At 53.2% G+C, this 21,208-nt stretch overlaps 3 protein-coding genes across 11 annotated transcripts in view; 1 reads left to right on the top strand and 2 right to left on the bottom strand.

Moving 5' to 3' along the window:
- SP6 (Sp6 transcription factor) overlaps nucleotides 1-227 on the bottom strand; it is a 76,610-nt gene extending 76,383 nt beyond the window's left edge. For 2 of the 7 annotated variants that reach the window (XM_064582882.1, XM_064582884.1), the window contains exon 1: nucleotides 2-227. The gene's annotated coding sequence lies outside the window, so the exon portion shown is untranslated. The remainder of the gene's footprint in view (nucleotide 1) is intronic. The other 5 variants (XM_064582885.1, XM_064582887.1, XR_010408579.1 and 2 more) reach the window with 4 other exon arrangements.
- Nucleotides 197-17,021, top strand: PNPO (pyridoxamine 5'-phosphate oxidase). 3 transcript variants are annotated; one of them, XM_064582889.1, is made up of 7 exons: nucleotides 197-476; nucleotides 1,358-1,482; nucleotides 3,358-3,457; nucleotides 4,284-4,337; nucleotides 4,566-4,694; nucleotides 5,002-5,072; nucleotides 15,804-17,021. In XM_064582889.1, the coding sequence occupies exons 1-7, from the start codon at nucleotides 339-341 to the stop codon at nucleotides 15,931-15,933; spliced, it is 747 nt and encodes a 248-aa protein (XP_064438959.1). In that variant the 5' UTR covers nucleotides 197-338; the 3' UTR covers nucleotides 15,934-17,021. The 3 variants fall into 3 exon arrangements, with proteins under 3 accessions (XP_064438959.1, XP_045745005.1, XP_064438960.1); XM_045889049.3 differs by lacking the exon at nucleotides 15,804-17,021 and adding an exon at nucleotides 5,307-7,672; XM_064582890.1 differs by lacking the exons at nucleotides 4,566-4,694; nucleotides 15,804-17,021 and adding an exon at nucleotides 5,307-7,672.
- PRR15L (proline rich 15 like) lies at nucleotides 10,150-11,151 on the bottom strand. Its single transcript, XM_064582891.1, has one exon. The coding sequence runs from the start codon at nucleotides 11,125-11,127 to the stop codon at nucleotides 10,825-10,827; it is 303 nt and encodes a 100-aa protein (XP_064438961.1). The 5' UTR covers nucleotides 11,128-11,151; the 3' UTR covers nucleotides 10,150-10,824.
- Nucleotides 17,022-21,208: the final 4,187 nt, after the last annotated feature.

The raw sequence follows: 21,208 nt of genomic DNA, 5'->3' as shown, positions 1-21,208 counted from the left end.
CCTTTAACAAACCTCCACGTGCGTGTTAACGGCGGTGACAGCATTTCCTTGTCTCTCTGCTCCCGCCCCCGGAGGCGCCGCCCATTGGCCGCTGGGTTCCTCTGTTCTCGCTCTAATTGGCCTCGCTGCCGGACAGCTCCAACCAATGGCCTCTCCGCGCCTGTCTCCCTCCTCCGACCCTGAGCTCCCATTGGCTCCGAAGACTTAGGACCTGTTAGCGGGGCCTGGCGACGGGCGAATTCTTCCTTCCCCCGGGTAAACTCCCGGGCTGAGAAATTGGTTCCGAACCCAACGGAACCCAGCGCTGGGCGCCGCCGGGTCACGTGGCTGGCGGCCTCATGACGTGCGGGCTGCGAGGCGTCACCGTGACGTTCGGGCGACCTGCCGAGTGGCCCCGCTACCTCCACCACCTGTGCGGTGGCGGTGGCGTGATGGACCTGGGCCCGATGCGCAAGAGTTACCGCGGGGACCGAGAGGTGAGGCCACCGGGGCAGGGCCTCCCGCTGGGAGGGGTCCCCGAGTCATCCGCGAGGGGAGGAACCCCATGGGGTGGGTTTGGGGTCACCCCGTAGGAGAAGGGGGTGCCAAGACAACCAATGGAGGGAGGAAGGGCTCTGGGGAAACAAGGATGAAGACAGGCAGCGGGTTGCAGTGGGTGAGAGCGCGAGCTCTGCAGGCGGCCCGGGGTGGGATCCTGCCACTCACGGGGTGCATCACTTGGGTCAATAACAACCTCTCTGGGCCTCAGTTTCCTCACCTGGGAAGTGAGTACCTAACTCGCAGGGATGGTGTGGACTTTGGTATTTGCAAAGTGCTTGGAACAGTGATAATCAGCTTCTAAATATTTGATAAGTAACACATGGGGGAAGGGTACTGACTCACGGAGGGAGGGGAGGAGAAAGCTCCTAGATCTCACTGCTGTCAGTCCTTTCCCTTACCTTTTGGAGAAGTTCTTTTCCTTTTCCCTCCTCAGAGGAGAAACCAACAGAACTTTTTTTGGAATTGAGGCCGGAGTTGCAGTTTCTAAATCTAGTTGTGTGTGAGCATTTCCAGAAATACTTGTTAAATAAACATGCAGTTTTTCACTGAACCTCAGACCTACTGAGAATTTGTGGGGGTGGAGCCCAGGAATATGGCTTTTTTTTTTTTTTTAATGCTCCCCAAGTGATAGGTTTGACACTCATGACATGAAACTCTTGATTCATCCATCACTACTGTGGAACCTGGCGAGTTACGCCACGTTTTTATGCCTCTGTCCTCACCCGTAAAATAGAGCTAGCAGAATCTACTTCCTGGGTAGTACCACATACACAGTAAGAATTATATGTGTTTATTAAATAAAACTCTCCTTTCCCAGGCATTTGAGGAGACTCAGCTGACCTCCCTGGACCCCATGAAGCAGTTTGCTGCCTGGTTTGAAGAGGCTGTCCAGTGTCCTGACATAGGGGAGGCCAATGCCATGTGTCTGGCTACCTGCACCAGGTGGGCATAGCCGTGGGCCCGTCTGTGGGTGGGTACAGGTGAAGTAGGAAACTTACGAAGCTCTCAACTTGGTGGAATGCAAATTTATGGTTATAGCTGTGTTACTAACATGCTGTGTGGCCTCAGACAAGTTACTTGTCCTCTCTGGGCCTCGGTGTCCTTATCTGTAAACCAAAGATCATACTTCACTTAATTCCATTTCAGTAATAAAATGTAGTGCCTCATTCATCTCTGCCCCTAATGCATTCACCCCCAGAACCCTTGTCTCCCTTATCTCCCCATCTACCCAATTCCCATCTGTCCTTTAAGAGCTACATCTCCTGGAACCTCTCCATAAAGCTCTCTCTCCCTCTCCTGAAATCTAGCACAGTGCTCGGCTGTATTATTTATTTGACAATCATATACCCCTGAGACACCTCTTCTAGTAGGCTGTTATTCAACTCTTGTCGCCCCCCCTCATTAAAGTGTAAGGCCTTGGGCGCCTGGGTGGCTTAGATGGTTAAGCGTCTGACTCTTGGTTTCGGCTCAGGTCATGATCTCAGGTTCTTAGGATTGAGCCCCGCCTCGGGCTCCCTGCTCAGTGGGGAGTCTGCTTCTCCCTTTCCCTCTGCTCCTCCCACTGCCCCCCCCCAGCTTGCAAGCACACGTGCGCTCTCTCTCAAATAAATAAATAAAATCTTTTTTATAGAAGATTTTATTTAGGGGCGCCTGGGTGGCTCAGTCGTTAAGCATCTGCCTTTGGCTCAGGTCATGATCCCGGGGTCCTGGGATCGAGCCCCGCATCGGGCTCCCTGCTCTGCAGGAAGCCTGCTTCTCCCTCTCCCACTCCCCCTGCTTGTGTTCCCTCTCTCACTGTGTCTCTCTGTGTCAAATAAATAAATAAAATCTTTAAAAAAAAAAAAAAAAGGAATTTATTTGAGAGAGAGAGAGAGCTAGAGAGAGCACGAGTGGGGGTAGGGGGGAGAGGGGAAGCAGCCTCCCCCCTGAGCAAGGAGCCCGATGCGGGGCTCGATCCCAGGACCCTGGGATCATGACCTGAACCGAAGGCAGACGCTTAACGGACTGAGCCACCCAGGCGCCCCTAAATAAAATCTTTAAAAAAAAAAGTGTCAGGCCTTGAAGGCAGGGCTCTGGTACTGTGCCCCTGGATACCCCTCAGAGCTCTGAGCAGAGGTCCTAATGTAACTACCCTTTCTATGATCACTAAGCGTTGGCTGATTGCGTTATTGTTGGTCACCACCCTGAGAGCCTTGTTAGCCTGCTAGGACTGCCAAAATAAAATACCACAGACTGGTAGGTGTAACCAACAGAGATTTAGTTGCTCACAGTTCTGAAAGCTAGAAGTCCAAGATAAGGTGCTGTCAGAATCGGTTCCTAGTGAGGCCTCTCTTTCTAGCTTGTAGGTGGCCACCTTTTTGCTGTGTCCTCACATGGCCTTTCCATCATGCCTGCTGAGAGCGGGGGGTGGGATGGGGGGTGGGGGTGGGGGGGAGGAGAAGGAGAGAGAGAGACATAGATATCTTTTCTGGACACCAGGCCTATTGGATTAGAGTCTCACCTTTATGACCTTATTTAATCTTAATTACCTCCCTAAAAGCTCTGTCTCCAAATACAATCACATTGAGGGTTAGGGCTTCAACCTAGAATTTTAGGGAGACACAGTTCAGTCCATAACAGGTCCCAGGCAGCAATGTCATACATGCACCTCTAGGACAAATCCCCAGGGTGGGGGGTGGGGGGTGGGGGGGATGGGTAGCCAGACAGTGCAGAATAAGGGGGCACAGGTGTGGGGAGCTCAGGGGAGCACCTGGGGAGAGAGGTGGTAGCAAGGACAGTGATGTGGGTTCTGACCACACGCTCTGGTCTTTGCCCCAGAGACGGAAAACCCTCTGCCCGCATGGTGCTGCTGAAGGGCTTTGGCAAGGACGGCTTCCGCTTCTTCACTAACTTCGAGAGTCGGAAGGGAAAAGAGCTGGTAAGGGGCCTGCAGGGGCCAGCCCTGGCTTCCTTCATCACCCTCTGGTGCCACCCCTGCCCCAACCCACTTGCTGGCTGTGCTCAGGCACCGTCCTGCCTGTGGGCCTTGGCACTTGCCCTTCTCTTTGCCGTGAATGAGTGCTCTCTCTGACCACACCGCCTCCGTCATCTGCTTCCCTAAGTAGCTCCTGTCCCTTTGGCCCTCAGCCCCCGTGTTGCCTCCTTGGGAAAGTCCTCGATCCCCATGCCACATCAGCTGTTCACCTTCGTGGTAACTCGTAACTTTACTTTCTGCCTTTTTTTCAGTTTATAAGTGTGCATTTGTTTGTGTGCTTATGTGATGGATATTTGTCTCCTCTGCTAAACACCCAGTAAGCTCTGAGGAGGCAGAGGCTGCATCCGGTGTACCCCTCTTGTCCCCCCGGCACCTCTCATGGTGTCAAGCCCAGAGTTGATACTTAGTGTACATTCGATTCATGAATCCAAAGGACTCCCCGAGTCCATGCCGGCCGCAGATGCATTTCTGAGGACTTGCAAATCTATGGATGAGAGAAATGGCAAGCCTCACTTTGGTGTCCATCTGGCTTAGGTTTTCAGCACGGCTCTAGCACTTCCTGTGTGAACTTGGGCAGGTTCCTTAACCTCTCGGAGTCTGTCTCCACCCCTGTAAAAGTAGGCATACCTTTGAGGGTTTAAATGAGATGTGACAGTGAATGCATCCCCTGCAGGCCTGCATACTGCAAACTTCCTGCCTCCTTTCTGCATGGTGGAGGTGTTCTCCCTGCTGTTCGGATGGCCGACTGTGAATTCTCTTTCATTTCCAGGACTCCAATCCCTTTGCTTCCCTTGTCTTCTACTGGGAGCCCCTCAACCGTCAGGTGAGTGAGCATTCCCAGGATGGCCTGGGCCTCGTTATGGATGCGCCCAGTGGAGGGCCCCAGGCTGGGCAAACAGCCTGCCTCTCAAATAGCTCTTAATGAGCTGGTCTAGTTGGAGCCAGCAGTGGTGGGGCAGTGGAGAAGGGAAGAAAGAGAGGAAGGGGGCCTGTGTTGGTGGAGAGGGCAGATGGCATTGAATGCCATCTAGCCAGGGCCGTCCTTGAGCAGGTGCGCGTGGAGGGCTCCGTGAAGAAGCTGCCTGAAGAGGAGGCTGAGTGCTACTTTCACTCCCGCCCCAAGAGCAGCCAGATTGGGGCTGTGGTCAGTCGCCAGAGTTCTGTGATCCCTAATCGGGAGGTGAGTTGGGCTCCTCCTTAGTTCTCTGGGTGGCAGGGGCCTTAGCTCATCCCCCAACAGCTGTCCCCTGGGGGTGCCAGGGCCCTGTCTCTCCAGCAGAATGAAAGGATGGTCTCCCTGGGGGAGAGGGGGAAATGGGCTTCCTTTGTCTGACCCTCTGGTTGGACTATGCTCCCAGAGGAGAGAGGCCAGCCTCCCTTGCTCACCTGTGTCCCCAGTGCCTGGCACACAGCACATGCTTAGTAAATGGTTATTAAGTGATCACTGACCCGGTCTGGGCCTTCCTCTATTTCCTTCCCCTGGACAGTATCTGAGAAAGAAAAATGAGGAACTGGAGCAGCTCTACCGAGAACAAGAGGTGCCAAAGCCAAAGTACTGGTGAGTGATATCTGGTGGTCGTCCAGACAGGGGCCCCAGAACCCTCATGTTTACTCAAAACCACTCTTACCTGCAGAATTACAGATCTACTCCCCTCACCCCCCACTAGGAATCCTCTTTGGATTCATCCCAGCAGCTTCCTTCAAGGGGCCCTGAGATGGGCTGGGGTGGGGACCGGGGGGTGACCTGCTGGAAAAATGCACAGAGTACCAAACCCACTGCCTCTCCTTGAAGGGGTGGCTACATCTTGTACCCGCAAGTGGTAGAGTTCTGGCAAGGCCAAACCAATCGTCTGCATGACCGGATCATCTTTCGGCGGGGCCTGCCAACAGAAGACTCCCCTCTGGGATCCATGACCCACCGTGGGGAGGAAGACTGGCTCTATGAGAGACTTGCACCCTGACTTCCAATCTGCTGGCACCAACTGGAGCTGGGGCCGGGTGCTAAGAGAGGGTGTGGGATGGCGAGTGGGACCCTTCTAAACTCAGCCCATTTCCCTCCCCACCCCTTATTTTTAAGGCTCTTCAGAGTTCAAGCTCCGAATTCTGTATTTTCGGTTGGCTCTCAAGTAGGTAGTCTAGTGGAGCATAAACAGTGGCGTAGAGAATCACAAATGGGGGGAAAAAAAATCCTGTAATTATTTTCTTGACCTTGAATATGATTTATTGGAATAGCTCCCTCTAGAGGTAGTAGCTGGCGTGATTCCCTTTTCTAGAGACCCTGGGTGGGCCCCCCCGCGGCCCTGTCCACTAGGGTATGATTGAGTCATACTGCCTGAAGCTGACTGGTTCCAGCATAACCACCTGAGCCAATCTGGCTGATCCGTCCTTTTCTTGTCAACAATTTGAAATCTGAAATGGAGAGACCCAGAGCATGAGAGGCATTGTAGCTAAGTCCTACAGTGGTGATGGCAGCCAAGAAGCAAGCCTCCAGGTGCTGTTCCTGTAACTCCCAGAGTGACCTTGGATCCCGCCTTCCCATGTCTGGGCTGTGTAACTCCTCCTCCTGCCTCAAAACACCCATTATCCCTGGTTTTGTTTTGGTGTTTGTTTTTTAAAGGAAGTTTTTGGCTTGAACTAGCCAGAATCACTTTCTGTTGCTTGCAACTAAAGGAAACCTCATTAACTTACTTACTACTAGGGTATTTTTATAGCCCTGTACCCCACTGATAACTGCCTCCCGTTATCTGAAGCACAACAACGTGGAAAAGAGATGAAATGTATTCTCTGGAGCTCCAAAGAACCCAGAGGTGGGAGTTGCATGGACATAGATTTTCCTCTCTCAGTTCGGGGAGAGACTTCAGACAACCAGGGCTGCCTAAGGGGGAGTGGACTGTTAGGTAGCAAGTGTCTCCAGAAGTATTCGATCCCTGGTAGTCAGGAGTTTTATAGAAGGGATTCATGTGCTGGTACCTACAAGCCAGGCAGATTTCAATGAAGCTTTACTTTACATATTTGTTTCTGAGAGCTACGTATGTGCGTATATACACATACATATGTATATTTCATTTTCCAGGTATAAAATTGTTACAGAGATGATACCTTTTTTTTTTTTTTAAGATTTTGTTTATTTAGTTGAGAGAGAGAATGAGATAGAGAGAGCATGAGAAGGGGACGGGTCAGAGGGAGAAGCAGACTTCCTGCCGAGCAGGGAGCCCGATGCGGGACTTGATCCCGGGACTCCAGGATCATGACCTGAGCCGAAGGCAGTTGCTTAACCAACTGAGCCACCCAGGCGCCCGAGATGATACCTTTCTGACTACTCATGCATCCCCTTCACCAACTCCCCACCTCTATGGATGATGACTCCGAGACACAGGTTTTCATCCATCCTGGACTTACCCAGGGAGCTTTAATCACATGTGATTTCACTGGTCTGAGTGACGTCTGAACTTTGGGAAACTTAAGAGCTCCCCAGGGAATTCTGTGCAGCCAAAAGTTGAGACCCCGGGTTTAGATCTACTCGGTGTGGTCCACAGACCAGCAGCAACACCACTTGGGAGCCCACCTCAGACCCATGAATCCCATTCTGCATTTAATAAGCGCCCCCCCCCCCCCCCGCCAGTGACCGGATGCATTGTCTCCAACTTCCACAAACAAACGACCTCCCACCCTCACCACTGGATTCTTCATCAAGGCTGGGCTGAACTGTATTTGCACACTCCTTGAGCACAAGTCTGGTGACAAGGACAACTTAAATGAATGGCCTACAGGCCAGGCTGGGTAAATGTTTGCTGTGACTAAGCCAGAATCCAAGAACTATTATTTGTACGTGTTGGCATGGAACTTGCCAAGTCTGTACACGGTTTCATTCCACTGTGTGGGTGTGTGCTCTGCTTCAGCGTCTGCCATTAAGTGGTTCCTCCAAGGGAGGCCCTCTCGGTGTTGATCGCCCTCGTAAACCCAAGTGCAGGAAGGCACAATGCTAACCCTGTGGCCACTGAAGGAGAGGGTGCTGGGGTGCCCTTCTGTACCTTGTCCCGTTACTAGGAGCTCTGTATCCCCCACCCCCTCCCTAGCTCTGAGCCTGCTTTCAGCTGTCCCTTTCCTGTTCTTTGACAATCACTGTGCCAAGTCTGTAATAAAACTTCGTCAGCCGTGTGTGACATTAATGTTCAACCTGGCCTGGTCGCATCCTCCCATCCCCCACCAGCCCAGGAAGGAGGGAAGTTGGGGGGTTTAAGGGCCCCCCCCACCTCACTCCTCCTCTTCCTAGAGGTAGGGCGGCCAGCAGGGGGAGCCCGCTGCCCAGGGTTGGCTCCTCCTGGGCAGTGCAGGCCAGTTGGAGCCGGCCCCTCCTGCCTCCCCCATCCCCCTGTTGGGTCGTGTCCCAGTGAAACTGTGGCCGATAACCCGTAGCCTCTCACAGCTCCTGCCCATATTTGCACTCTCGGTTCCTCCTCCTCTGGCCTCATGAAAGCTTGCAGCTGCCTCCCTCTGACTCCCTGGCCAGCCAGATTGCCCTTTGGCTTTTAGCACACACCCACCCCCTGCCTCCCAGCTTAGGGATATATGTGGGGGTTTCCCTGGAAGATTCCTGCGGACATCACTTAAAGGCTGGAGCAGGATCTCACGCACCAGGCAGAGGGGCCGTAGACCCTCTCACCTAAGAGGGGTAATGGTGGCCGTGTGGTGCCAGTATTGGGTAGAAGCTGGGCTTGGTGGCCCAGGCCCAGCCTCATTCCCAGCCACCACCTCCGTCAAGGAACCTCAGGATGGGCTGAAGTGGCAGGCCCCTCTGGTCTGGTGTCTCAGAGGACACTCAGCCTCCGAGCTGGTTAGCTTTCCCCCATTGGTGCCAGAATCAGGATTCCGAGCCCCAGGCATTACCCTCTGCCACCCTACCTCCCCTTCTGCAGAAGGTGACTGGACTGCATTCTTTGTTCTGAGCCTCAGTTTCCCATCCCCCCGAGCAGAGGCGGAATCAACCGTGGAGGGGGCTGTGGGCAGCAGTCGTTGCATAGGCCAGCTCTGGCTTCAGTCCCAGCTCCACTGTGGCGAGCAGGTGGCTTCACTTCCCAGCCTCAACTCAGCTGGAAATTGGGGATAATGACAGCACCTGTCTCAGGTGATGAGGGGACTGACCAAGGAACCTCATGGAGTACTTGCCACAGGGCCTGGTCCATTGTAAGCTCTCTGCAAACCCTGGCTATTCACAGTGGACAGGGCTAGAGTAGGGGGGAAGGCAGCTCCTCCATGGGACATTTTATGGATTGGGTAATCAGACGGACCCTAGAAAGTTCTATATGGTGGGAGGGATAGGGGAAGAGGCCTTGGGCATGCTTGAACCAGCCTGCCTTCCCTCCCTCCAGCTCCTGGTGTCCCTCACTCATCCTCAGAGCTCTCCCTGGCCTGGGTGAAGCCACCCAACAAAGGTCCCCTTGTACGGGTCTGTTTGTTTTGGTAATAAATTTCCTGAGCAACACTCCCTGGGGTGGGGTGGCCCGACAGCCTGCAAGGAGCTGACCTGGAAGCTGCAGGATCACATTGCTTAGTGGCCACCTTGGTTTCTCCCTGTTCCCTCCAAGAGCTCCAGAGATGTGTCCCAATTTTTTTCTAGCTCCCAGCTCCTGGGGCTTGAGAAAGATCTGGATCTAACAGCACAGAGAGCACACTCTTTCCTCTTCCTTAACCAGAAGCTGTGGGCTATGGTGGAGTTCCTTAATAAAGGAAGGGGGAGGAAACCAATATTAACTGAGCACCTACTATAGGATTGCTTATGGGGCACTTAATACTGACCATTCCCACGAAATACATATTATTACAGAAGAGGAACTGGAAGTTCAGAGAACGTTTTTTAAAAAAAGTATTCCCCAGGGCGCTTGGGTGGCTCAGTTAGTTAGGCGACTGCCTTTGGCTCAGGTCATGATCCCGGAGTTCGGGATCGAGTCCTGCATCAGGATTCCCTGCTCAGCAGGGAGCATGCTTCTCCCTCTGACCCCTTCCCTCTCATGCTCTCAATCTCTCTCTAAAAAAAAAAAAAAAAGTATTCCCCAAATCACCCAGCTACTAAGCAGTGGGATGAGAATTTGAGTCCTGATCCTAAACCAAACCCCTGCAACTGTGGGGTCAGTCACCAAAGGTCTCCTCCACTCTCTAGAGCCCCTGATGGTCTCTCTGTTGACCACTGAGCTGAAACTAGCCTCTTCCTTTGCGTATTTTTATACTGACAACGCCCTTTCTTTTTTAATAAAAAAGATCTTATTTTTAATAATCTATAGACCCAATGTGGGGCTTGAACTTACAACCCCCGGATCAAGAGTCACGTGCTCTACCGACTGAGCCAGCCAGGCACCCCCTGGGGACCCTTCCTGACGCTTGAAAGGAACCCTGAGCACTTCACTTACAGGCAGGGAATAAAGGCATGAGAAACAGTCCTCAGGAAATGTAAGACAAAAAGCATAAGTAGGTTCTCTGCTTTTGCAGCATTGTTTATTACAAAGAGAGAAACCTACAATTATTATTTTTTTAAACAAAATTCAAAGCTCCAGGACTCATCTCTGGGGCTTGTCCTTCTTAAATACCAGTAGGAGGGGAGAAGAGAGCTGACTGCTTTTAGGTCCTACCACAGCTTCCCTACCTGCTCCCCGATTTTGGACCCATGAGCCAGTGCAGTGTCCCTTTGAGGAGGTGTGCAGGAACCCACGGGGTCCCTCACCTGGATTTCTGCAGCAGCACCCCTCCCCCCCAGAGTGCCAGTGACCTCCTCTCCCTACACACCTGGGGGCAAAGTTCCAGGAAGTTTCCCTCTTGTGGTAGGAGGTGAGCTCAAGTTCAGGGTCTCCGCCTCCTCCAGCTCCAGGAAACCACCCCATCATGTGGCTTCAGGAAAAGTCACGTTCAGAATTGGTCCAGGGAACAGTTGTGGAAGCAGCAATCGAAACTCACCCTTGACCCTGTGCCCCAGGAGGAGGCGAAGTCTGTCCGCCCCCTCTCTCCGTCCCTCGCCATGCCCACCTCCCTGCCGGCGCCGCGACTTTGAGGAGGGCTGTCCTTCCTGGGTGGGACTTTTCATCCTTGGACTGGAGTGCCTTTGTACGTGCTGGGGGACGTGGGGGGACGCTGGGAGAACCCAGACCTTCCAGAAAGCTGGGGCACATAAATACAAACCTAGAACCAGCCATTTCCTGCCAGCAGGCATCAACTGCCCCCACAGCGTCAGCTGTGGCCAAGGAGGCCGGCGTGGCAAGCTCCTGTCTCAGATCCGGCTGATGGCAGGAGTAGGGAGGTGTCAGCGTCCTCCTTGGCCCCCCTCACTGTCCTTTGCCCTCCCTGTCGTCAAAGAGGTTGGGGTTCTCTGCCAACGTGGCCCGGACTTTCTTCTTCTCCTTGAAGCGGCCCGAATTGGAGACTTTGACGTGCTTGCCTTTTGTGTTCTTGTCCACAATCTTCTCCAGGCGGGTGTTAAAGTTGCCGTTGGGGGCCCCGCCCTCGGGCCTCGGGGCCTCGGCGCTGCCCTCGGTTTGAGCATAGGTGTCGGGGATCTCATACAGCACCTTGGGAGCTGATTTCTTTTTCCGGAGGAAGGTCAGCTTCCACCAGCCAGCCTCGGTCATGGTGGTCCCTGGAGCCGAGGGGGGTGCTTTCTGCAGGAGCAGGGTGGGACAGTGAAAGGGGTCAGTGGAGAGAAGGGGGGTGCCCTGGAGCAGCCCTCTCTAAACTCCTAATCATAGGCTATTGTAAGAGTCCAGGCCTGAGGGGCGCCTGGGTGGCTCGGTTGTTAAGCGTCTGCCTTCGGCTCAGGTCATGATCCAGGGTCCTGGGATCGAGTCCCGCATCGGGCTCCCTGCTCCACGGGAAGCCTGCTTCTCCCTCTCCCTCACTCCCCCTGCTGTGTTCCCTCTCTCGCGTTCTCTCTCTGTGTCAAATAAGTAAAATAAAATCTTAAAAAAAAAAAAAAAAAGAGTCCAGGCCTGAAAGGATTGAAGGTGGGAACCAAATGAACCCGGGGTTCAGATAAGCGCTACAATAGGAGAAGAGGGGGGTTTGGGGAATGATTGGCATCGGATGGACAGAAACACCCTGTGCATTTTGCCTGGAATTCATTACAAAATAAAGAGGATTTATGATTTGGAGAGTAATTTGGACTTCCCAGTGGGGGCCAGCCAGGGTGAAGGAGCTGTTGTGGTTTTTTTCTAAGTGGGAGGAGCCTCAGGGCAGGCAGGGGAAGTCCTGAGGACTGTACCAGCCTCGTGACCTCTAGCAAGGGACTTCTCTGGACCTCAGTGTCCTCACCTGTCCCTTCCCGCGCTAACATTTAGCTCTAATGTTAATCCCAGCCCTCGGAGGGAGGCACGCTCTGCACAGTAATACGTGATAACGGTGATAATTACTGAGGGATGGCTACTTTCCCCTCTAGCTTCCATGAGGACAGGAGTTTGCAGGGAGGTTTGGTGGGGTCACAAGGTCCACATGAGATACGGTTATCACAGGCCAGACTCTCCACAAGGAACCCAACAGAGGTGGGGCTTGGGGGCTGACATCCAGGCTTCTCCACTGACAAGTGATGTGCCCTGCGGTGATACGGCCCCACATGGAGGTGGCCTCATCTTTTACTCATTTCCACAGAGGTGTTGTCTGAGCTAGTGGGAGTTCTGGGAGATGAGTCTGCTGGGACATCGTTGGCAGGTGGGGCATGTAAAATGGAAGGAGACAGCAGACTGGAGGAGTTCCGAGCAGCAAAAGGGCAGGCAGAGGGGTGAGAAATCGAGGCATCTCTGGTCCTGGAGAGGTCCTGGTTCTCAGGACCCTGCATGTGGCTGGGAAGGGTCCTGGGGAGGGGGCAGTAGCCCAGAAAGCTAGATGGTCAGGCGGTCTGAGCACAGGCAAATAGATCACCTCCTTTTAAAAACCAGTGGTCTTAACTACATTTTCTAAAAAGACCAGAAAGAAATACGACAAATGATGAATAGTGGTTTTCTTTATGGAGAAGGAACAGAGGATGTTTTCTCCCACTATTTCTCATTTCTAGACATTCCATAATGAGCGTGGATTTTTTTTTTTTCTAGAGGGGGAGCAAATCAAATTTGGGGAAAACGAAAGCAGGATACTGACCTAGGCTTGGAATGGGTTGAGTGCCCGCCTCCGTGGGCCCCTTGCTGCTCTTGTCCCCTGTCCCTCCACATACTCAGCCTCATGCCCAGAGCGCATGCCTGATGGATTCCTTCCTACCTCTTGTATGGGAAGTAGATCCCACATTGCTAGCTCTGTCCCTCCAGCTGAGTTCAAGCAGCGGGAGAAGCCCAGGGGAGATCTTGTGCAGCTTCCACTTAGAAAGCGGAGGAGGGGGTGAGAGTGGCCGGGGAAATACTTTCAGGGCACCCTGGAGAGGTGAGTGCATGAAGGGGACAGCCTGAGAGGTTTGCTTTGGCAGCTTGCCCCACCTGGGCTTAGCACAACCTTGCACAGAACTTGGTGTTCCGTTTCTGGAAGGAGTTGTGGGGAGGGCACTTGCTTGGCCCATGGGTACCACTCGCCTGGTCTGGGGCAAGGCCCACGACCCCACCACCGCCCATCCGGGGTTGGATGGGAGGAACTCAGGGAGTGGAGGATCCGGCTCGTGGCTGACAGTAACCATCTGACTGCCCACCTCTTTGAGAGACCGTGCTTCTGCCCCTGCAGCTAAAACACACCTCCTTTAGCGGGTGCCACAGATCGGCATCCACAGGGCTTAACTCTCCTTGGCATGAAGGAAGTGACAGATCACCAGGAACTTACCAGGAAACCACAGAGAAACGGGAATAGCCTTTGGATCCTGCCCCGGGGCCTCCACCACGGCACGAAGGCAACTGTTGGCCTTGAACTCTAGTCTAAGATGCCTCTTGCTGTCCCTTCTGTCCGAGAGGACATACAAACCCCAGTAAGAGATGTCTGCCCCTTTTCAGCAGGACCGACATATGGAAGTCTGAACAGAACAGATAAATTAGAGGACTATTCTTTGTTTTACAAACTAACCAAACTATAAGATTCTTTTAAGTAGTGAGCCAGCCCAAGGTAGTATAAAATCTGATTTGCTGGGGGCGCCTGGGTGGCTCAGTTGGTTAAGCAACTGCCTTCGGCTCAGGTCATGATCCTGGAGTCCCGGGATCGAGTCCCACATCGGGCTCCCTGCTTGGCGGGGAGTCTGCTTCTCCCTCTGATCCTCCCCCTCTCATGCTTTCTGTCTCCCATTCTCTCTCAAATAAATAAATAAAATCTTTAAAAAAAAAAATCTGATTTGCTTTACATCAAAAAAGTGCTGTGATATCAAAAGCTATCGAAAGTTGGAAAGAGCAATATAGCTACAACTGCATGCCCAGGCTGAATCACAGAAGGCCGGAGGGAGCTGGGGGCAGGAGGTGTACTTGGGATTTCAAGCAGACCCAGCATTTAGTGACATGTGGTGAGCCACGCAGGCGGCCTGCACAGGGCCCTTAGCTGGCCAAGCTGAGGGCTGGGCCCTTGCCCTGGGGCCCTGCAATCTGGGGGAAGATAGAAATCAGCCCTGAGGGAGCTAGCTACACCTCTGCTCTTTGCACAGCTTCCGAGCCCACAAAGGGCCTCACAGCACAGCCTGCCACCCCTCCCCTAGGCCAGCCAGCCCTACGGCGTGCATGTGGCCAGCCCAAGACAGGCCCCACTGCCCCGGCTGAGTTTTGTGAACTGCTCTAACGGCCTTGCCCAGACTGGGCCGGGCCCCTTCTGAGCTGGAACGAGTTAACCATTGACTGTGCTGGAGGTGGGGGGCGGCAGTAGAGGGGAGTTGAGAAAGCAAGTCAGCTTCTGGGCTTTAAGACAACACCCAGAACCCCCCAGCCCACATCCCTCCGCAGGGCCCCTGATGGCACTTCTCCATTCTGGATAAGACTGGGGTACCCAGGAGAGGAGCAGGGAGACGTCCCTAGCAGATAGCCAGGAATATCCTCCAGGCTGGGGGGTAGGCTCCAGCTTAGCAAGCGTTAATGGAGAACTGCTCGGGACTGAAACTTTCCCAGAAAGAGCTCTGCTGGAGGCCTGGATTGACTCCAAGAGCCGGTGGGATGAGTCTGACTTCTGCCTGCCCACCTAGCGAGAGATGGGAGCTGGCCTGCCTGGGCCCCCCTTCCCAGTTAGGCTTGTCAGCCACGGAGGCAGAACCGGGTGCCCTGACCGGGCTCTGTGCCTTGGTTTCCCCACCCGCTCTCCCTCTTCCTGTACCTGTAATCCTGACTGCTTCGGGCTGGAGGCGAGACCTTCCTTAGAGAAGGAGCTGAGCGTAGCAGCTGCTCGGGCGGGAGACTGGGAGAGGCAGGGTGCCGCGCCAGGCAAGGCTCAGGCCAGGAGAGCTGGGTGGGAGCAGCTGCACGGCAGGTGCAAGAGAAGCAGGTGCAGGAGCGGGTACCTGCTCCACTGCGGCTCCGGGGAGTCAAGGTGAACCTGAAACCCAGCCCCTCCCGGCTAAGTAAACAGAAGCAGAGGCCGGATCGGGCTGATGAATATTCATTACTCCAGAAATCCAATCCCAGTGCCCCTGCACCCACCCAGAAGCCAGGGTCCTCCAGGGATCGCCTCCACGAGAAGAGGAAACCCCAAGGGAGGTCTGGAGCAGGAGAAACAAGGGAGCCTCTCTCCTGTTTCCCCATTCTCATGGGCCTGGTTGCACCCCCAGCTGTAGCCAAGGTCACCCTCACCCATTTCATGCCCCGAAGAGGCTCAGACCCTCTCCAGCACGGACTGGCCCTGGACGTTGCCCCAGGCACAACCGGGAAAGGGTTAAGTGTCGCTGCTCCGTTGGCCGGGCGGGACGGGGTGCACCCCAGCTTCTTTGAACTCAGGAGCCGAAACCAGTCCCTGGTTAAACTGGTTGGCAGACCGGTTCCCAGGCTGTCCGCTCCACCCCAAAGCTCAATGCTTCTCAGGCGGGCACAGGGTGGGGGGCTGGGGTTCCCTCCTGACCTGAAGGGCCCCTCCTCAAGTTGGGGGGTGCAGTGGCCACTGGTGCTGCCCTGGGCCAGCCTCTCGAGACCCAACCACCCTCAAACATGGGCAGAGGGGCAGGGGGACATTTGTATTTGTGAGGTGGGAAAAGAGGGAAAGGCAGGAAGGCAGAGTGTGTGCACCCATTCTCCCAGATCACTGACCACCCCTCCTGCAAATCTGCATTAGCCCAGGTGGTGCGTGGCCTGGCCTGGCGTCCAGCCAAGGCTGCCTTTGCATCTCACTCCGGAGAAGATTATTCTGCAGCCAGTTCATGTTGGCATTCTCTCTCCCCTAGGACCGCACCGGCATCCCTGGAGAGTGGGAAACATTGGCTGCACGGTCAGGATCCCTGCAGCTGCCTGTCCCAGGGCTGCCCAGCTTTGATGCTCAATCCACCCACCCAGCTACCTTCCTCCAAGGACTGAGTGGGTATTTGCCAGGCTCTGAGTGAGGCACTGGGTGGAGAAAAGGCAGATGATTCCCCGTTTCCTTGGGTTCCTCCTCCCCTCAAACAACTCCCAAACTAACCAACTCTCAAACCCGCCCTACCATTCCCAACCCTGCTTCTACTCGGTTCAGCTTCTCATGGCTTTGTGAGTTCATATTCCCCGCCTTCCTAAACAGCCCCCCTGCCCCTAGGCCTCAAGTGCACAGTCCTTCAAAGGCACCTCCCCATTACCCATAGTGGAACCCACTGGGCCTGGTCCTCTTGGGATGGGCCTCTCCCGACCCTCCATGAATACTCTCACTAGTCCCTTTCTCTGCCTACCTTCCTGGGCGCAGAAGCTGTCCAGGAGGGTGAGATTCGGAGTGCATGCTGTGCTCTTGGTCAGGAACAGCCTCCTGGGTAAACCAAGACAAACTCCTATTCATCCCTTAAGACCCTAATTCATTATTATGCCTCCTATGCCACCAGGAATTGTTTTGGTCCTACAGAGTTTGCTCATATGCTTCTATTTAACGTGATATATACCAGGGCAACCCCTTCGGGTCCCCTCCCTCCTTGGGAGCTCGTACTATCACCTTGCTTTGCTGCCCCCCCAAAAACCAACAAAAACATGATATATACCAGAATTGATTATATATATATGTGTATGTGCACACATATATACATATATGGTATTGTAATGATCTAGTCATACATTTGGCTCCCTTAGAGAATTTTAGCTCCTTGAGCCAAGAATTATCTACCACTGATACAGACCTGACATAGTAGGGACTTAATGCAAGCTTTAAACACAACACAAATGGGAAATAGAAGTCTCATCTTTTCCCTCAGAAATTCTTAATCTAGCCTGTTGCCCGTGCCCCACTCTTCCTGGGTCAGGTAAATGTGAGAGAAAACCCATCTATTTTACTTGTGATTTCAGCTACAGCAGGCTTGCTCTTAATGATCATCTTCCCAGGGGTTTATGTGAATTAAGGATATTATTTTGCAAGGTCCTCCAGCCTCCAGTAAGAAGTGCATACAGTTGGAGCTCCGGCCGGCTCAGTCGGTGGAGCATGCAACACTTGATCTCGGGGTCATGGGCTTGAAGATTATTTAAAAATAAAATCTTTGAAAAAAAAAAAAAGAAGGCTACATGGTTGTCTCAGGGAGGTGCCCACAGCTTTCCAGATCTGTCATTTTCTCTGAAAGCCCCATCTCTTTGAGAGCAGATGTCCAGCCTAGAGGACACCAGAAGAGGCTAAACACTCATCCCAGCCCAGGTATCAGGAAGAGACTGGAGGGATGGTGGGATGGGCCCCAGCCTGGGGTACAGTAACCAAGGGTCAGGGCACCAATTCTATGTGTACTAGAAGGGCTCCTACTGGAGGCACTCATCCCCCAGCCTCCTTGGTTCCAAGATCTAGGCCTTTCTGCTGCCTGGGACATAGGGGGGGCAGAATCCTATTCTCTGACCCCCACCTTGGAGAAGGCACCCCAGTGAAAACTGCAGTGGGCAGGATTCCGTGGATACCCACCTGTGGCCTGCCACTGGAGAAGGCCACCAGAACCAGAAGCAGGCGTGGAGGCTCTGGCCCACCCTCCTGAGAGGGACCAGCCTGGGAAGTCCTGCCCAACCCTTGGCCTTTAGGAGATTTATTTCTGGGAAGAGCAATGTTGGGAGGGTAGTTTGAGATAAGGCTATAAACTATGAATACCTTTTAAACAGGCCGCTTTATTGCTTTATAATTTTTTAACCTTTATTTTATTTTATTTTATTTTTAAAGATTTTATTTATTTGACAGAGAGAGACACAGTGAGAGAGGGAACACAAGCAGGGGGAGTGGGAGAGGGAGAAGCAGGCTCCCCGCTGAGCAGGGAGCCTGATGCGGGGCTCGATCCCAGGACCCTGGGATCATGACCTGAGCTGAAGGCAGACGCTTAACGACTGAGCCACCCAGGCGCCCCTTTTTTTAACCTTTAAATGCACTTCCTTAGGGGTGCCTGGTTGGCTCAGTCAGTTGAGTAGCTGACTTTTTTTTTAGTTTTTTTTTTTAATTTATTCATGAAAGTCAGAGAGAGAGAGAGAGGCAGAGGCAGAGGGAGAGAAGCAGGCTCCCCGCCTAGCAGGGAGCCCGATGCGGGACTCGATCCCAGGACCCCGGGATCATGACCTGAGCCGAAGGCAGACGCTTAACCATCTGAGCCACCCAGGCGCCCCGAGTGGCTGACTTTTGATTTCGGCTCAGGTCGTGGTCTCAGGGTCATGCGATTAGGCCTGTGTTGGACTCCAAGCTCAGCGCAGAGTCTACTCGAGATTCTCTCTCCTTCCCTCTCCTCCTGCCCTCCCCTTCCCCCTGCTTGCCCTCAAGCGCACTCTCTCTCTAAAATAAATACGTAAAATCTTAAAAAATAAATAAATAAAATAAATGCACCTCCCTAAAACTAGGTTCAAGTATGATATTTCATATACAAACATGCAATGTGCATATCTTCGGAAATTTGTCCCTGTTGAGTGAAGCACGTAAAATACACCTAGGGAGCCCCAGAGGGCCTTGGTGCCCTATTGTGTCACAAAGACACAGGGCCCCATTGGATTACAGAGGGGCTAGTTCTAAGTCCCGAGCTGCAGAAGGAGGGATGCAGAAAAGAGCTGGGGAAGGTGCAGCCCTTCCCCCCAACCAAGTGACCCCAGTCCCCACTCATTACTAAATGCCTGCCTGCACACACCACACCTCTTATTCCTTCCTTTATGAGCATCCATTAAAGCACCTGACATTCAGTGTCAGGTGTCATACAGGTGTTGGGGTTATAGACATGAACACACCTGTACTCCCTGCCTGCAAGGTGCTCACAGACTATGTATGGAGACAGACTGAATAAAAACTACCCAGAAACCACACTACAAACACCAAGAGACCCAGCCGAGGCTGCTGAGTTTCCAGGGTTTCAGCCCAGCAGGCAGACAGACAGACAGACACACACACACACACACACACACACACACACCCCCAGTCGGTCTGGCTGTGAGCAAACACACAGAAACACAGACCATAAAGTAATAACCTATGGAGGATAAAAGAAATTGATTACTTGAATGTCAAGGGTAAGTAAGCCTTTTTATGGCTATTGTAGGAAGATAACTAATGGGTGTTCTTGCCCAGAATGACGGCTGGTAAGAAAGAACTTTGGAACCGGACAGGGACTGCAAGGGGGTGTTCCAAGTGTTTGGCACAACAACTGGGGAGAAAGTGGGTATCAGGCTGAAGAGGAGGGAGGAGAGACCCAAGCCCCGGAGCTGAGGTGGCTGAGTGGAGTGAACGGGGTAGGTAGGGCTGAGGGAGAAGCCGCATCCCACAGAGACCAAGAATGCAGGCTGGGGAGCCCAACAGGCCGGGTTTGAATCCCAGCCCCACCAACTACCAGCTGTATGATCTTGGACAAGTTACTGAACTTAGCTTTGGCTCCCTTACCTTTTAAAATCTGGCTCACAATAGTACCCACATTATATAGTTGTTGGAAGGATCAAATTAGATAAGGCTTGTAAAACATTTAGGTCTACATGGGCACGTGGCACACGGTTATCACTTCACAAGGAAGTTAACAACAACAACAAAGGATAGTCAGGCAGCCTGAGGGCATAGCACCCTGGGGCCCTGCACTTTCTGTCCAAAGCTGGCACTGGCCTGCCCTGTGCTTCTCCACTTCCCTCAACGTGCTGCCCCTTCGCCAGGGTCCCGTCTGCTAAATCAGCAGAGAATTGTGAGAATCACAGTCAGAAGCATCCCACATGCCACCTTCCAACGGCTGGCAGCCCCGAGGACCTGATGCCCTGGAGGCCAGATCACTAATGTGCTTCTCTGCCCGTAGGCCCCCTGAGGTTCCCTCTGGCCTTGGGAAAGGACAAACACTGCAGAATGCTGCCCAAAGCCCACACTCGTATGCTGGCTCGGGCAGCCACCCTGAGCTGAGGCCAGCAGCGAGGTACAACTATTCTCAAACCTCCTCCTGTTACACATGAGTCACCCCCCCACCCCCATGGCGCTGTGGGTGGGGTGACGTGCTGGTGGTCTCTGCCTTCACCAACTCACCCTGCCCTACCCTGCCCTGCCCCACCTGTTGGTTAAAGGAGGAGGGATGCACCTTGAGGGTGGGGCAGGGCCTGTTTCTTGGGCTGTCCCAGGGAGCCAGGAACACATAGTTGGAGCCCAGTGAGTGTTTGTTTAATCACAGGGGAGCCCCAGCAATTCTTCCAGCCTGAGTCAGGATTCTGAGATGGGAGCCAAATTCTCATGAGAGAGCCCTGAAGAGGCCTCTAGTTCTGCTCTATGAGCCATTTCCAGGGAAATCTTTCAACCCATTTTATAATAATGACGATTAATGTCCCCCCCCCCCCCACACGAGTCTACAAAGCCTGAGAGATACATTAAAACATGTTGGAAACTGTAAAGAGTTATATACATCTAGTTTGTTTATTTAAGCCTATAAACAGAAATACCAAGATAATCAGGATAGGTGCTATCTCCACGTTGAGGAAACTGTCTGGCAGAGGTTATGGAAATAGTCCAAGATCTCACTGGGCAGAAATCTAGGTCTTCTCACTGCTGTACCACACCACGCAGTTCAGTAACAAATTTACTGGGTCCCAAGTGCTGTGCTGGGGCAGAGGTGGGGGGTCCAAGGACCAGGTGGAGCCTTGGGGAGGAGCTAACATCCTGGAAAGGGAGGGGCCCCAAATGGCATACCCAGCCCTGGTGATCTATCCTTGGCCCACCTAGTCTCCTCACTCTAGCCATTTCTTGCCCAGTCTCATGCCCTCCCTTAGCTTCAGCCACTGCATGGATTACAGATCAGTCAGCCTGTGGCTCTCCAAAGCTGTATCCCTAGCCCTAGGGCTCCCCCGAACTCCAAAGCTATAGACCCAAGTGTCTCCTGCATACTTTTCACGTGGGGTCCTCCCAGCACCACTAACTGAGTAAGTTCAAAGCCAAGATGCCCTCCTCCCAATACCTGCTCAGCATCCTGCATTCCTCTTGCAGGTGGTGACACTCCCAATCCAACCACCTAGGTTTCATCCTTGCTGTCTATTTCCCCCATCCACATGGCCATTTGATGGCCAAGTTCTGTCCATTTCCCTCTAAAACATCTCTCAAATCCAGCCCTGCCCCCCCTCCTCACATCTTTTCCCAGGTCAGGCCCTAACCTCTGCGTTAATAACCTCCTGGCAGTCTCCCTGTCTCCAGTCTTATCTCCCATGAATCCATTCTCCCAGC

Source organism: Mirounga angustirostris, unplaced genomic scaffold (assembly GCF_029215605.1).
Source record: "Mirounga angustirostris isolate CCGP_5_RB_7025 unplaced genomic scaffold, mMirAng1.0.hap1 SCAF_17, whole genome shotgun sequence".
NCBI classification, from domain to species: Eukaryota; Metazoa; Chordata; class Mammalia; order Carnivora; family Phocidae; genus Mirounga; species Mirounga angustirostris.
Note: the sequence above shows the minus strand (reverse complement) of the source record. Positions and strands in the feature narration are given on the sequence as shown.